This window comes from Cryptotermes secundus, unplaced genomic scaffold, assembly GCF_002891405.2.
Source record: "Cryptotermes secundus unplaced genomic scaffold, Csec_1.0 scaffold1269, whole genome shotgun sequence".
In the NCBI taxonomy this organism is placed as follows: domain Eukaryota; kingdom Metazoa; phylum Arthropoda; class Insecta; order Blattodea; family Kalotermitidae; genus Cryptotermes; species Cryptotermes secundus.
In genome coordinates, this window is record NW_019720738.1 from 435835 (window position 1) to 453825 (window position 17991).

The 17991-nt window shown below is 41.9% G+C and overlaps 1 protein-coding gene across 2 annotated transcripts in view; it reads right to left on the reverse strand.

Moving 5' to 3' along the window:
* Positions 1 to 4832: 4832 nt before the first annotated feature.
* Positions 4833 to 17991, reverse strand: part of LOC111873174 (ADP-ribosylation factor 6) — a 28481-nt gene continuing 15322 nt past the window's right edge. For both annotated transcript variants that reach the window (XM_023867670.2, XM_023867679.2), the window contains 4 exons: positions 9001 to 9107; positions 8441 to 8544; positions 7916 to 8114; positions 4833 to 7702 (listed from right to left, as the gene is read on the reverse strand). In XM_023867670.2, coding sequence (XP_023723438.1) covers positions 7560 to 7702; positions 7916 to 8114; positions 8441 to 8544; positions 9001 to 9082 — 528 coding nt within the window. In that variant the 5' untranslated portion in view covers positions 9083 to 9107 and the 3' untranslated portion in view covers positions 4833 to 7559. The remainder of the gene's footprint in view (positions 7703 to 7915; positions 8115 to 8440; positions 8545 to 9000; positions 9108 to 17991) is intronic.

Below are 17991 nucleotides of genomic sequence, written 5' to 3' on the forward strand. Positions count from 1 at the left end.
TTCATCCTCGCGGCAGAAAGTTCAACAACGCTGCCAGTACGCAGGCGAGGCATAGAGACTGCAGAAATGGAGCCGCACTTTAACCTGCAAAAACTAAAGCTACTAACTTCGTTCCAGTTACAATTTTATCCCAATGCAGCAATGAAAATTGTAATTAATGTAGAACGAAACAAAGTCACACCCTCCTCTATGTGCGGAAAATTTAGATATTAAATCCCTCCCGCACAATTAAAATATTTTGAGTGTCTGACAAAGCACTTCCTTTTTAACAAAAATGTAACTGCAAGGTACAAATCCTCGTGATTAAAGTGGCACCTCGTACCTAGGCAATGTAGTTAATTTGCACTCCCCGATTATTAAAATTTATAAAACTTCAAGGCAAAGAACAAGGGTAGAAAATCAGTCACAAAGGGAAGAAGTTCAAGTTTCATAATCCAAAGAAAACTTGTTGATTTTTGACCCCGTGCTTACAATTTAAGTACTGTTGCACAAAATGTAATGTTAAACAAGTATTTTCCATCTTGCCCAATGTATATTTTAACTTTCATAAATGTGCAAAATGTTGTTTTTCATATATTTAATCTCACATTTCTCTCTCACAAAATATATTAATGCCAGTTATAAAATGATGTGGTCTGGCATTCATAATATTATCGGCCTCTGTTCAAATGACCCTCTACAGTGTTCAAACCATTTTCACGTGCTAGAATGCTATATAACCATAATATTCCTTAACATTAACTTAAGATTTTGATTTTATACAGAAGGTAGGAATCCCCATGCTTTTACATTACATTGCTTCAAACATTTCATCATTTGGCATATTCTGTTCCCTTCAGCTGGTCAGTAGATATCTTAAAATTTTGCTATGAAGATCACAGTGACAGATGGGATGGCTACATGCTGGATGCCTGAGGAATTGAAGTTCAATTTCTGAGAGAGCAAGAAGTTTTCTCTTCTCCAAAATACCCAGAGAAGCAGCCTCCTATACAATGGGTACTGGGGGCCATTTCTCTGGAAGTAATGCAGTACACACATCAACCTGACCACTTACCTACATCTAGTGCCAAGGTTAAGAATGTGCAGCTATACCCACACTCCCTCATATATCTTCATGGAGTGGTGAGTAATTAAGCAAAGATATAGCTTTGCCTTTCTTATATTTATGGAGAGCACGGAGACACATCATATGAAGCACTGCCTAGACATGACAGTCAGGTTGAGGGTAAGCCCTTCAATTTTATTTACAATTTATAGCACAGTGGTTACTGTGTGATGCTATTTTAATATTGAAGGACTGCACTCTTCCATTATAGCATCTTTATGAATTTTGTGTGGCTCACAGAACAAACAGCAATTATTTCTCATATAGTAACACAGCAAACTTTGTAATGGAGTATCGGTACATTTTCTGCACAGTAGGAACTAATTTTTAAGTACTATTTAAACGAATTTTGTAAGTGAAAGGGATACAGTACCCAAAGGCAACTCCATCTCAGTAGAGTTGAATGATCATACACACACCTGACCTTCTAAATAACCACGGTTCATTTTTAATATAAAAAGTTAACAATGCAATACCAACAGTGTACATTGGGTTACTGCAGATATTCATGCTTAACTCTTTCCTGCAATAAACATAATACAGTTCGTTTGTACTTACTTGTTCTGACAAACCAGTTTTCCAATACTGAACACTCAAAAGGATGGCTGGAAAACAAATCAAGAAGAGGGAAACACTTTCTCTTAATCACATTGGTANTAAATACAAAGAACAATACTGTGCAAGATTTATCCAAACAAGACAGCCAAGCCACTTGTATATTATATACAATCAATCACATATCATTTTATGCTGCTGTATGAACACTGACCAACAATCGTCATGTTACCATCACTGGGGAACAGCCATAGCTGAACAATACATTTGTAAATGGTACTGTAAATTATAGTTCATATCCAGGGGTGCAAAAATCATGTCATTCTTTTACTTCAATCCAAATGCATGAAAAGATGCCCTCTAGAAAGGTGCTGTGTATGAGATGCCATTTTTAATAATCTTGCTTTGGTGGGGTAAATCAACAGTCATATAAAGGAAACTCTGCATACAAAATCATCACACATTTGGGCACAAATTCTACATTACAAAAGAGAATATTTTGTTTACATAACAAAAGGAGAGAAATCTGTAACAAATTTGCCATTTACCATATTAGGATGCCAGGGTATCTGCCATTTTGCTAATCGTTACTGGAATTAACCAATCACCATAGTCACGAGTTCCAAAGCAGCATAAGGCAAAACCAGAATATCACTAACACTCTACACAAGGAATTCATTGACTTGTGTCTACCTTGCTAAGGAGTAGACTACGCTAATAGCAATATAAACTCTAAAAGCAATATTTTTTTTTCTTTTCTTTCAACACGAAGCACAGGCCAACTCTACTGAAGGAAGTTGTTTTCCTCCTTGCACTAAGAATTTGGAACACATTCACAAGACGTCAGCACCTACTTGATACTGTTACTGAAGAACCTCATACTGGGCACCTTTCCTACATAATCAAGATAACTGAAAGGCTATCCATTGAAATCAGGACACTTAACAGAACCCTCAAAACTACCCACATACACGAAAAAGCTACATCGTATTCCACTGGTCCACACTGTACATCTGCTAGCAGCCAGCAGTTACAGACACTTCCAGTTTGGCATAGCATCTAGATTTGTATTTGGGAGGTGTCTGGTTTGGACCTCAGTCAGACACTGTCTATCCTGCCAGGCATTTCACAGACTTTCTCAACCCTCCAGGCAAATGCCAGGACAATACCTCAACTAGATCACAGTTGCTTCTTCCCCAATTCCTTTTAATTCAGTACTCATCAATCATCTTCCCATTCAGCATCACACCTTAAGAGCAGATGGCTGGGTTGAGAGTAGTTATGAAATGGAACAGAAGATGCAAGGAAGCATTGCCTATTCTGTCACTGCATGTTAAACCATACAGTTCTGGCTTTACACTGTTTTCTCATGTCTCTTAAGAACTGCATCATCTCACACAACAGCTGGAAACTAAATCCTCATTACTCCACGTACAAAATTACGAAAAGATTAATAAAGCCCCACACAAAATGTTAAAACTAAATTCAGACAGCTGAATAAATATGTACTCTAGAACATATGGTCGTCATGCACTTCACTCACATGATGGAAAGAACATAGATTCCTCCCATCTGCCCAGCAACTACGCATTCTGTGTGATACTCCCCCACTTCCACCATTTGTCACTGACATTCTTACTCCTGATACAGCACTGGTGTCAGCGGAGGAGCTTTAATATTCACGTTCATCCCTTCCTGACCCAAGTGCAGTAAAACAAATAATCCAAGCAGACAGGACTGGTAATTCTGTGCAGTTATGACTTGAGCAAATATAGGGTAACACCTGAAGAAGACTGTGCCTTAAGCTGTGACATGATGACACAACATGTATATGGTCGAAGCATGACTCATATGTGGATTGCTCAAACAGAGCTCTCCTGTGCTACTAATCCTTACATCAGCTTAAAAAATATGAAGTCTACTAAAAAATACAACAAAATGAATTGTCAGAGGAAGTGCAGAGTTATCCGAGTATACATGCGCTACGTCGAGACTACAAGGATGAAGACGAGGTTCACAAATGTTCAACCTTGGCACTGCAACAGAGGTTGAGTGGTCACATTCATGCTCCAATTGCCTTTACCTGGTAAGGCAGCTGCTGGTACCCATTACAACAGAATGTGTAGCAGCCAGAATTGATCTGGACATAAGAACATTTCAGAGGAGGCTCTGCCTCCATTCTCAGCGAACGTCTTCCACTTTGTAGATGCAGGCAGCACGCTCCTCCCCATACCGTCACATCCCAGAGGACAATAACCTTCATAGTCACCATCATGAGGAGCTCAGAACTTGGACAAATCCCTTCCTGTGCCTCAGATCAAACCCCTGCTGTCCAACCCATACACATTCACTTTAGTAACTGAAATATCCTAGCTCACAAAGACACGATACATTCAGAAATTCCTCAAGGAATATACGGAAGACAGATATTTTGGGCCCTTATGAAAGTAAAAACCCAGAGATATATAAAAAGACATTTACTGAACTATTCATGCATTCATTGACGATACAGACAGCAGGACAAAGGTTAATTCGCATAAAATGCTCCCATGAAGTCTGTACAATCTTGTGTTGCAACATTTACAGGAACATAAGACAATTGGATGCATGTAGGTCGTTATTCAATGCATAACAGAATTGCCCAAAATATGACTTTGGCTTCTGGGAACATGCCTCGTAGAACTCTGAAGGTTTTCTAACGATTCAGCAAAACATTGCGGTTTCCATACTCAAGGCTACCTCAGGGTTAATGTTTTTGGAGATGTTCTGGAAGCCCTTATATAGATCCTGTAGTGGCCATGAAAATAACAAAAACATTCTGTGAAAAGAGACAAAGACAATACTGAACTTCCACTGTGAAACAATAATTTACTGCTGAAACATTCTCTGACACAAAAATTTAAAATTTCTATGGTTAGTGGGAAGCTAACTCCCTGAGAACATTAAATGTTTAAAATATCTTAACCATAAAGGATGTATCCTGCAATTACAACTTTCCTGAACTGTTGGTGTGATACATAATTCCCACAGTTAGGTTCTTGGAAAACATAAAACTCAACCTCAACCCATGCTTGAATGTAAACCAGAAGAAACAATCTAACCACACAAATGCTAACGTGTCCCCTGTGTCACTCTTTCATTGTCCTTTAATTCCTTAAAATTTAAAATTACCTTTCTTCAATATCGGACCATAGAAGACATTATTTGTTTAATACCATACATATCACCTATTTAGTAAACCTGACTTCCTTACCCTATAATCAGTCGATTGTCAGGCCAGAGATTACAACACCAGCTTTAAAGACTAAGAGATGCGATAAAGCGCTGCTAAGTGTGGGCTCTTGTACACCTCAGGGGGTGGTGACAGATGCATATGCATCAATGGTGGAATGACAATTAGAAGGGCAAAACTGAAGAAATTTTGAGAGAAACCTGTTCTAATGCCACTCTGTCCACCATGAATCTGACAGAAAATCGTGCAGGATTGAGGCAAAATCTCTCCAAGGAGAAGTATCAGACTGCTTGAATTACAGCACAGCCTCATCCCTACACATTCTGCATGAAAGATGAAATTTATAACACATAATAATACTGACAATCTGATCTCTTGTTGCAAGTCAGAACACACAGCACCCCCTGTAATGTGAATATTACTTCGTGAGGAGTGCCCGAGTCTACCCCCAGCTGTCACTGTAGATGATGGCTGATACAAATATTATTGCCTTTATTCTCTCTGCATGCTTTTGCAAATATTAGAGCTCAGCAGGTGGGGCCGACATTTAAACACTGATATTCAAACAACACATTCCTGGAATTATCTCATACCAGTTTATCAGCAAGTAGTTTTCAACTTTGGTCCTTGTTATTACACTGGCCCTAGCATTTAATCAAACAATGCTTACTAATTTCAATAAATAATGAATATTTGTGTTAAATTATAAAAGAATTCAAGCATGTCAGTTTTAAACATTACTGCACAAAAATTCCAAATACATTCCCTGTATTTCAGTATGCTTATGTGCAGTCCAATTATTCATTTATGGCCTTTAAATATAGTGGACTTTTTATCATAAGTCAATATAGATGAAAATTGGAAATGCCACATAACATTTAATGAAACATTATACTGAATTTTAAAACAATCTTCCCAACAGTTTAGGCACTAGCACTAAGTAACAGAGAAACAGCCTGACAGACATGACCCCCATGAGATATTCTTCTAAAATATGTAAAGAATGCCTACATATTGCCCTGTTCCTAATATTATCAGAATCGTCACCCAAACAGCCGATAACAACCTCTTGATCACTTAGGTACAGCTTGGCTATGAACCCATATCATTACCATCTTCATGGATCAGGCCACATATGACCTATTCTCACATCTCGCAGAGAGTGTTTGATCTTCAAAAGATGAGATATCAAACCTCAAATCAGGTGACAACTAATGGCCATACTACCATATTAACACACGCATTTCACTGAACATATTGACATTCTTTGCCTAAAAAGATCTGAGGTATGTCATACCTTAAAAGGGGTTACTTCACACCACAGAAATCCTGAGCATTCAACAAGACCAATTCAGTTCCCATCATATGTTCAAAACAAAATCTAGTAACTTTCTAACAGCGAGGTAACGATCAGTGTAAGTATCCGACAATAATGTACTCTCAAAAGATGTTTTAAACACAGTATAATTATATTCGGTGTAGCTGTAAAACGGAACTAACAGTGCTGCATGCCGACTTCCTGCGTCTGATTTTATGCAGTTACATTCAATCTGAAGTCATCTTGAGGCAATGTGGCACATAGAAACACGACGACTTGTTCCAAATCATAAGCAGGACTTGATATGACAAGCCCAATTAGTTGGAAACTAACTATTGTAAAGCATTAGAAAAATGTAGTTCTTTCCTGATCATAACTCACATTTTTCTAATGTTTCTAATACTTTTCCTTTCACAATTTTTGCACCCCTGTTCCTTACTGCCTTAAACTAAACCAAAATTATATTTTAAACTGTATCAAGACAAAGTGAGGAATGACAGAATGTTTAAACATAAATAACATAATCTGTGCAAGGGGTGAAGAAAACAAGTGTATGCTTCCATAATTTAAAATATTATGGACTCGCACAAATGTTTAAATAACTACATTACTCTGTGTATTAATTTGATTTCCAATATTATTATACCGTGGCGGGAGAAGCAACCCGGGCTAGCCACAACTGAAATTGCAATTCTGACGCACAGATAACTGTGATGTGGCTAAGAACTGAACTGAACAAATTTCTTATGCAGATCAGGGATAAGAAGATAATTAGCTGACAACAATTCTTCCCACAGATTAGAAGGGGATGACTTTTAGGTTTTATTGCAAGCATTTGTACGTATCAGACCAAACAAGAAAGAATAATAAAATAAAATTAAGGCATTGTTAAATTAACTACGGCACCTGCAAGTAACTTCCGTCCTGGGTGCACTACGCATTTTGGTCACTGTCTAGCTTATCTAACTGCCTTATTATGAAAAAACAATAGAAAGCAACTTCACCTGTCTCTTATACTTACGAAAACCTTGTGTCCACTCTTACTCATGCTAATGTTTTCAAGTTTCATCTCTTTTTGATTCTTGTTTGGCTCTTTCTCAATACTCCTCTGCAAATTTATTACTACAAATCTGTACGAACTTTAAAAAGAATTTTACAACAGATATAACAGAGTGTCAATATCCAACAGGAAAATACAGATGTCCCAAAATGTTCCCAATCCCTTAACGAACTTGTAATCCTGTTGCGCACAACTTCACTTCACAAGCTTGCCACCAGAATGCACTGTATTACAACATTCGTGTCTCTTGGGATTGCATCCATTCGGTGGCGAGCAATCGCTGGCAGCTTCATAACTTGTGATTGGATGTGAGCCATGTCAGTCCCTCATATAGGCCATCGCCCGTCGTCGCACATGATGGTTGGACGTACCAATTGCGGTCACGTATCCGCGTCAGCCCCAATTTCTCCTGGATCTCATGAGGCTTCATTGCTACCAACAGAACACCAAATATGAGACAGAGATCTTAGAAGGTTATTTGAAGTGCTTCAAAGTAGCACACCTGGTTACATCATATAAAGATCAGGTTACATTTTATTAAACTGACTGCCTTTCCCCCGGAACATAACTTACTTTGGTGGAGATAAAGGTTAATATATGTAAATTCTCCCAGCATTTACAGTCAAATTTACACATTTTACTCACCATCAGGCAGGTCCTGCTTGTTGGCAAAAATAAGTATGATAGCGTCCCTCATCTCTCGGTCGTTGATTATCCTGTGAAGCTCTTGTCTAGCCTCGTCGATACGATCCCTGTCTGCGCAGTCCACAACAAAGATGAGGCCCTGTGTCCCTGTATAATAGTGTCGCCACAGTGGTCGGATCTTGTCCTGTCCTCCCACATCCTACAATACACAGTGCACTAACAGCAATGAAATTAGCCAAACTTCTGCACCAAGCACAGGAGAAATGAGAAATGCATGAAAAATTTTGTTCAGAAAACTCATAGGATGACAATATTTGGGAGACCCGGGCTCATATGGGAGGATGGACATTAAAAAATGTGTGAAAGAGGTTGGATTTATACGGTTCAGGATAAGGACTAGCTCTTGTGAACAAGACACTGAATCTTTGGTTCCCATAAAAAGGTGGGGGGGGGNACATAAGCCTCTAATCCTCACTTTTAACAGAAACATTTGAGTAAAACTACGAAAATACAGGAAATACTCACCCAAACATTAAATTTAACATTCTTATACGTAACTGTTTCTACATTAAACCCTACAGTTGGTATCGTTGTTACGGATTGACCTAATTTCAATTTGTACAAAATTGCTGAGAAGTTAGTTAAGGAAACCATGACAGAAAATATGTGTTCTAACAACCAAAACATATTTTGTACCACTGGAAGGAACAACATGTGTATCAGTTCACCAGTTGAACAAAAACTCTACTTCCTAGATACCGCTCCACAAGAAAAACTGTGCCCACCGATGCCTCGTAAAACTGCTGCTCTTACTTACCGCCACACACCTTGCGGATTTCAACTAACACACCACTGCTCAGGCACTCAACTGTAGAAGTTTTTCAAAATGACATGAATGGAGACTTGCTGTCCACTGATGCATATAAAACACAGAAATGCAAGAAAAGGTTTAGTCTTCTTCTGCAGGTAAACATGTACCAAGCAGAGCATTACTCCAGGCAACAAACTGCTCCATCTGTGATGGTTATCATTATGAGGAATGCTATCGAACTGAGAGTTGTGTAAAGTGACTTTGTAAAGGATACTTGTTTTGCCAGCTGCATCTAGCCCCAACATGAGTATTCTCATCTCCTTATTACCAAAAATTTTCGACAGCAACTTGCCCATCTCGACCCAGTGCGCCCTTCAAGTCCTGCAACAAAGAAATCAAAATGGTAGTTATCAAGTGAAAAGGCTGTCAAGTGAAATGAGAAAGAATGTATGGTGAATCAGAGAATCTTGAGGCAGAAGTCGTCATGGCCCACCATAATGGTATTCCTCTCGAAGGATGAAGCAAAACCAAAAAAACCTCACTGATGATAGCCAATGCTCTGAAATATGAGACACGTATGGTCTATACATGATTTGAGGTGTTTAAGGCGACAAACCTTCATACTGCAGTCTTCTGATTTAAGACACTGCATGGTATGTGAACTAGCATAAGGTATGCTGCTTCCATGTTAGGTTAGAAATATAAGGTCCAAACATGACCCAATGTTGGTTCACGATTTTTAACATAATAACTAATTTTTTACATACAAAAGATTTTTAATACAATTTTAAATACATAGGGAAGCTATTTTATGGAAAGTGAACATCACATTGCGTGCAGTGGGAAACCCCAATCGAATACCCAGCAAATACGCTTAAACGAAACATCATACGTAAATCTACACATCAACGTGGCTGCATAGGGCAAACTGTGATATAGCGAGCACTATTCATAACCTAAGTGCATAATGTTAAAACATCTTATGTGACAGTGTTTCCTGCTTGTAGCAGTGCGCCTCTGAAGATGATTCTTTTGAATCAAAACATGTAAGGCGAATAAAGACTGAAGTGTTGTAAACCTGTATGTCATACTGGACTGAAAGTTATCTACTTTGTAATTAATAGTGTGAGGGACCAGAATGAGACAAATCAAATTAGTCCAAACATTCTCTTTAGCACCCTATTTTCTAACACTCTCAAACTGTACTCTTTCCTTAGCATAAGTGACCAACATAATGTGGTGTATAGACCCCTTTCTAGGCAAAGACCTCAAAACAAACGAGTATAGCCGTTGCCATGCAATAGCCAAATAAACAAACGGACGTTTCTAAGCAACGGCTCGGTAAACATGATTCAGTAGGAATGAACATGCACGCAACAATAGAATAGCGGTGTTTACGATGTGGTCCCTGCCGAGAAGTTATAAAGAAGAGAACTGGGGCAACCGGGGCACGCGGTAGCGTAGTTCGTTGAGGCACTATGCTACGAGCCGGAAGGTTGCGGGTTCAAGTCCCGATGAGGTCATTGGATTTTTTAATTGACCTAATCCTTCCAACCGCACTAGGGCCCTGGGGTCGACTCAGCCTCGTAACAGAAATGAGTACCAGGAATATTCTTGGGGGTAAAGGGCGGCCGGCGCGTAGGGCTGACAACCTTGCTGCCATCTATGAGCCGATTGTCTAGAAAATGTGGGAACATCAACATCTCACAACCCTATGGGCCTCGACGGCCTGTTACAGGGATACCTTTACTTTTTTTTTTTACTGGGGCAACCAGTTCAGTTGAGGGGTGACTAGAGTTCTACACGAGCGGCTGTGAAGATGGGATCTGAGAGCGGAAAGCTGAAGAACCTCCAGTTAGAAGCCATTGTTAGGTAACGGTTGTTCGTGACACAGGCCGAAAAAGCCTAGCAGGTGCTGTGGTGATTGGTAAAGTTTGGAGATTAGCGACAGCGCTGTAATTACCTGTAGTTCCAGGTGGTGTACAAGTGATCAATAAATCCAATACCCAATCCATACCCCGTTTATAGTAACACACATAAATCGTGACAATATCGAAAATTTCCTCCGCATAATCCAGTCTTCTTCAAGGCTTCTCTCCCTCTATGGGCTCTCCATGACAACTTTCTATCTCTAGCGATTTTCTGCTCCTTCAGACACTCCTCGGCTCATTAGTTCTGACATATAGGTAAAATCCAACCGACATTTTCATTAGGTTATCTGCTACAAGGGAAATCAGTTCATGATCAGCAGTGGGTGCCACGAGGGAACAGGAATTTATAGCGAGTCCCACATCCACATTTTGCGTTGATTATTCAGAACACCGCCAGCCAACACTGTCCCTCACTTGCACTGCAGTGACTTCCTTTGTGAAGGTGAGATACGTAGGCCAACGTCAACTGCCTAGCAGTGCTCAACAGTATTTTCAACACATTTAATATTTTTTAAATTTTTAATTTGTGTGTGACTATGGACGACCGCCTCTGTGGTCTAGTGGTCAGCGTTCCTGGCTACAGATCCAAAGGTCAGGGTCCGATTCCCGGCGCTACCAGATTTTTTCTGAGAAGTAGTGGGTTTGGAACGGGGTCCACTCAACCTCGTGATTGTAACTGAGGAGCTATTTCAAGGTCTAGAAAATCGAAATTAACGGCCGTGGGGATTCGCTGCGCTGACCACGCGACACCCTCTATCCACAAAAGTTGGCACTAAACTTCGCTCGGTCGGTAAAGTTCGCTTGCGGACTAAAACCACGGAGTTTGTTTTGTGTGACTATGGGCCACTTCCATACACCACTCGGAACTGTGAGTAATTACAGCGCTATCGCTTAATATCCACACTTTACAAATCAAACCCGTGTGGAGGCGGGATCGAATACCTCCACCGTGACCCTGCGAGTCGTTAAGAGGCGACGAAAAGGGAGGGCTCAAATCTGAGACAGTAAAATATGGTCTTGAGTCACAAGGTACTTAGAACCAAGAAAGACTGCGCTGTCAAGGACCAGCAGCATATATGTCCTTTCGTCACAGAGGGCGTCCACAAAAACAACACCGTAACTGTCAAACAGTAATAAATATTTGGTCACGAGCCTCAGCTGGGGCACGACATCAAGACTTACTGACTGACTGACCGTCTGTTGCAATGTAACATTGACTTTACAAATCACACCAGCACACGCTAAGCCTTCTTTCAGCCTATGTCTTCAACAACCGTTCCCTAGCAACGGCTCACGTCGTTCCTGTCCAGTGAATATTCCATGACTCAGCACTTGTCAACTGTCAGCTCAAATATAAAGCCATATCTTCTCAGCTTCCCTTGAAGAGCTCAAATGAACTCATTCACTCACCAACTACTTCACTTCACTTAACGGCCTATGCCAAGTCCAAGTCCAAGTCATATTGCGACTGACGGTCCGTCAGTCTGTCTGTCTTGGTGTCGAGGCCCGGGTGGGGCTCATGACCAGATATTTATTGTTTGCCATTTACGCTCTTGTTTTTGTGGGACGCACTCTCTGACGAGAGGACGGGTCTGCCTTTTGTATATGCTGCTGGCCCTTGCCAGTGGAGTCCTTCTCGGGTCTGAGTCCCTTGGGACTCGAGACCATATTTTACTGTGTCGCCTCTTACAACTCGCAGGGTCACGGTGGAGATATTCGGCCCCGCCTCCACACTGGCATCTGTGCCTATGCCGGTCAGGTCAGGTCAGGTCAGGTCATGTTACAACTGACGGTCAGTCAGTCTGTCGGTCTTGGTGTCGAGCCCCAGCTGGGGCTCATGACCAGATATTTCTTTGAATATCTGGTCATGACCGCCTATGCCGGCCTGGGGTCCTTGCTATACAGTCTCGAGGGGGAACCCAACAGAAAACACCGCCTCCAACAATTCTTCTATTGTTGTTATGGGTGGTTACATAACAATAGCTCGGATACTAATGACGTGTTTACCGAGCCGCTACGAAGCAACCAATTTCCTTCTCGCGATAATTGCATAGCAACGGTACAACACGTTAAATATTTATTACTCAGAAATCTAATTAGAGTAATACAAGGAGAAAAACACAAACAAATTAAGCTTCATGTTGAAGAGATGAACATTCCTACCGTTCTTTATTCAAAACGTTTCGAAAACCGGACTGTCTCCGTCTTCAGACAAAAACTAGTCAGTCGGGCCCAATTGATAGAGCTAATCCAGTCTCCGAAACGCTGTGTGCTTTAAATAAAAAACAGGACGATGGATAATGTCCAAAACTCAATAATTGTATTAATATATCATCTTCACAGACTTTTACATCTTATTCCTACCTTTCATTTTGAAGGTACACACTTTGAACCTTGTCTAGAGGCCAGCTTTCATTACGTAACTCAAAGGTTTCTGAAGCAATGAATATTAAGATTATGGTCTTCTGGTGCGTGACGCCATGTAGTCTGGTACATAAGTCCCAGTGTTTCTGAGGAACTTGCTGTCTTCACCTTTGGAGTATTTAATCTTAACATTTCATTAGATTTCATCCAGAACATGTATCACAATGCGAAGGTGCCCAGAAGGAGTGGAGGTAAAGCTCCATGCATTAGTAACCTCAGATCTATATGGAAATGAGTACGTGGCTTCACACTCCACTTGCTTCACCCCAAGGAAAGCATACTTGTGTCCACTGGATAGGAGACTGTACGGTGACAGCTGGGTTCCTCCGAAACGTTCGTATCTATCAAACTACACGGCGTCACATCCCAGAATATAACAATCTGTAGCTGAAAGTAGACTTGATATCCATCCTCCCAGCCTCTCCGCTCAGCTGGGCGGGCGCGGAATGCAGCAGCAGCTGGAGCATGACTCCTCAGACATTCCCAGCATTCCACAGCGAACATGGCGGTCCAGCGCAACAGAATTACCGTACATCGCAACCTGACCTTAACAAGTTGGGCCGGGTACGTTGACTCCTATATATATGCTTCCGTTATTCCAGAGGTGCTTGGTTCGAATCTTGACTGGGCCAGACTAGCCTGATACGATTTTCTGACTCTTTCCTTACTCCCGCAGGAAAAATGCCAGGTTGATAGATTCAAATAGGCCACGACCGCTTCCTTCCACATACTTTATAATACTGACAGCGTAGTTAAATATATCATAAATAAATAAATAAACGTAACAAGTTAGGTTCTGCGTTTTCTTCAGACGCCAGCCCGAGATGGCGAAAACAGCAAGTAACTATACGGTGGTCCACAAACATAAATCCAAAATGTTACGGCCTAAACAATCTGGTTACTAAAGGCTTCTTACTAACACTGTCAGTGCTACGAACGTCAGCCTTACACAACGGCCCCCCTTTACCCTCCAGGAAGATTCCTGGTACTCATTTCTGTTAGAGACTGAGTTGTCCCCAGGGCCATAGTGCGGCTGGAAGGATTAGGTCAATTGAAAAATCCAATAACCTCATCGGGAATGGAACCCGCGACTCTCCGGCTTGTAGCGTAGTGCCTCAACCAACTACGCTACCGCGTGTCCCCTGCTTCCAACATACGTACTTCCGGTATTCATATTTACATAAGTATTTCTCTGGAAAGGTTGCCTGCACAAGGCACGAAGGATATAACCAGTCAGTAATTCACTACGCAACGGTGGAATAGCTGTCGTCCAGGCAACATAATTCTTTTTAGGCGCGTTCTGCAATGCGGCGGAGAGCCTATAGAATTCGCTCATTCCGTCACTCCGTCTCCACGCAACTTGTGAGAACCGCTAAAAGGATTTTTATGTGAGCACATTCAAATTTTGGTTAAAACTGCCCAAACATTACCTTCAACGCAGGACAATTTTTGTCGCCCCTTCAAACGCAATGTCTCTCACTACCCCCTCCACATTATCTTATTCTTCTTCCGGCTTCAAATAGACTTTGCTGTTTTCCTCTGTCTTCAAGCAATTCCTGCCACGGTTCCTACTGTATGCTTCTCCGGATTTCTATTCGTCAAAAGCAAACCCCTCAGCTGCAAAGACAAGCAAATTATCCAAGTCTGAACCAGTATTGTCACTAGGCTATAGGCTGGACGGCCGAGGAATCGGGGTTCGATTCTCTATTCTCCATAGCATCCAGACAGACTCTTGGGCCTACCCAGCCTCCTCTCCAGGGCGTGAAGCTGACCACTCGACTTCATCTAGTATGGAGGTCAAGAATGGTGGAGCTATACCTTCACTCCTCCAAATGAACCCATGGCTTAGTGCTTAATTATATAATTAAGTAGAGCGAAAACTTTACCTTTAATTATCCAGTTCCCCATTACTTAAGAAAACAAAAGACGAGAAGGCGAATCCCAGGAATCTAACATGATACTCTTTCTCCCGCGAAAATAAGGGTTTTGGCACTTCTCGCGTGATTTTACGCTGTCACCTACCCTTTTACTGTTCTTCCTCGCCTGCTTTTCTGACATCAAAGTGTCAGAGCGCGTAAATGTGTTTCATTCTTCAAAAATGGTTAAAAAATGACGACAGCAATATTTCGCAACAGCTCGCGGGCTACAGTTTGAAAACAATTACCCAAATGTTGCAATTAACAACTCTGCAGGCAAGATGTGGCAAACTCGAGTCTTGGCAAAACAGTCCAAATGTCACGCAATGATCTGTTGCAATTGCACAGTACAGTCACACTCAAAACTAGAGTGTCACACTGCACATATCGCACAGAATTGCTGTCCAAGCCGGAACGTTTCTTCGCAAAGTGAAGCGCGTATCTCTTGAATGTGTACAGTCTTCCCCCAAAAATATCACTTCACACACGCAAACTGCACGAAAAAAAACTCCGTGGCCTGTAGTCCGCAAGCGAACTATACATACCGACCGAGCGACGCTTGTCGGCGAAGTTAGTGCCAACTTTAGCGGATAGAGGGCGTCACGTGGTCAGCGCAACGGATCCCCACGGTCGTTAATCTCGGTTTTATAGACCGGAGCCGCTATTTCCTTCAAATATACTCCTCAGTTATCCTCACGAGGCTGAGTGAACCCCGTTCCAGACGCACTATTATTCAGAAAATCTGGTAGCGCCGGAAATCGAACCCGGGACCTCTGGATCTGTAGCCAGCAACCAGACCACTAGGCCACAGAGGCGGTCACACAAAAGAAACATTCAGCCAATGTTATCATTTTAACTTGTTACATGTTTCAAAATAGAACCGAAGGCATAAACAATATTATATATTTTTTATTAATGCATTTCTTTAAGCTGCTGTTCATTTAAGCCGAGAGGTAGCGGGTTCAAGTCCCGATGAGGTCATTGGATTTTTTTCAATTGACCTAATCCTTCCAGCCGCACTATAGTCCTGGGGTCGACTCAGCCTCTAACAGAAATAAGTACCAGGAATCTACCTGAGGGGTAAAGGGCGGCCGGTGCGTAAGGCTGACCTCACCGCCATCTGTGAGCCGATTGTCTAGATAATGTGGGAGCCTCGACGTCTCACAACCCTATTTGCCTCCACGGCCTGTTACATGGATGGCTTTACTTTTTACTAGTTGCGTTTACTATACAGCACAGAATGACAGTTTGATTACTGAACAGCGAACTGCAAAGAATCCGGAAACTGCTGGGGCTTAATCGAAGTTACTGTCCTGTATCTGTCAGGACTGACAGTGGAAATATGCCGGTCTCCGGGCTCGGATTTGAAACCACGACATTCAGAATACAACGCAGTGCCATGCAACTGACAGGAACGGCCACTTCCATCAACATCCGTTTGTATTCACTGAATTTTTATTGAACACTGTACCACTGGATGTTACACAATCCTGAGCAACTGAACGAAAAAGTCGTTACATAAATAAATACACATACGCAACGGCTGAAGAGAGACGAAGTGACAGGAAGGTGGAGGAGCTTCATAACTTGTACTCCTCTCCAAGTATAATTAGAATGATCAAGTCAAGGACAATGAGGTGGGCAGGGCATGTGGCACGAATGGGGGAGACGAGGAATGCATATAGGATATTGGTGGGAAAGCCAGAAGGAAAGAGACCACTGAGAAGACCAAGTAGTAGGTGGGTGGACAACATTAAAATGGATCTTAGAGAGATAGGACGGGACGGATTGAACGGATCTGGCTCAGGATAGGGACCAATGGAGGGCTCTTGTGAACATGGTAATGAACCTTCGGGCTCCATAAAATGCTGGGAAATTCTTGAGAAGCTGCAGATTCGGCTTTTCCTCAAGAAGGGCTCAGCTCCATAAGTAAACGCAACGAAATCTTCAGTACAGAAGGTCATGGATCGAACACGGCTGAAACGCCAATGAAGAGGAGTCCAGGTTAAACGACTACTGACTGTACTTACAATCGCAGATACGATCATGGGATCTAATCTTATCTTGGCCAGTTTAAATCTGTCCGCAAAACCTTCAATACCATAAACCGAACGAGCACGCGACATCAATATTTTATACCCACGTTTCAAAACCCCCAGCTTTGCCCTTATACGTCAAATGCAAGCTTTTCTTCGGCTACTAATCTTTCAGGCCAATACTGCAGGGAAGTCTACCAACCGATCTACACGTATAAACACGTCGACTGTAAGCGACCAATCTATCAGAACAACTTCCCCATTATTGCTAAAAATTTCCGCGTTCCATGGGGAACGGATAAGCCAGGCGTTTGCTTGGGGTGGGGGGGGGCGTTTTATTACGACAGATTTAATTTACAATAAACTGTTGATTTAAAACACAAGCAGGTTGTTTGCAGAGAATATCTCACTGTTGCCAGCACAATCCATATAACCCAGGCAGCCAATGTCATACAAATTATTTTACCATTCTAATCACGCTTGTATGAAGCAAAGGTATCCCTGTAACAGACCGTGGAGGTCCACAGGGCTGTGAGACGTCGAGGCTCCAACATTTTCTAGACAATCGGCTTATAGATGGCGATGAAGTCGTCAGCCTTACGCACCGGCCGCCCTCTGTCCCTAGGAAGATGCTTGGTACTCATTTCTGTTAGAGGCTGAGTCGATCCCAGGGCCATAGAGCAGCTGGAACGATTAGTCAACTAAAAATTCCAATGACCCCATCGGAAACCGAATCCGGGACCTTCTGGCTTGTAGCATAGTGACGCTACCGCATACCTAAATCAAGCTTGCAGAAATAGTTATGTAATTTCTCACATTCGCTTTTTGTAACAGCCCGATATCGAATGCTTGAAACCGTAGGCGAGATGCGGGGTTCTCACAGCGGTGAGTATGCGGATTCCTGTCTTCACGACTGTGACACTGCGGACGGTAGACGTTTCTTCCGATGCCACATACC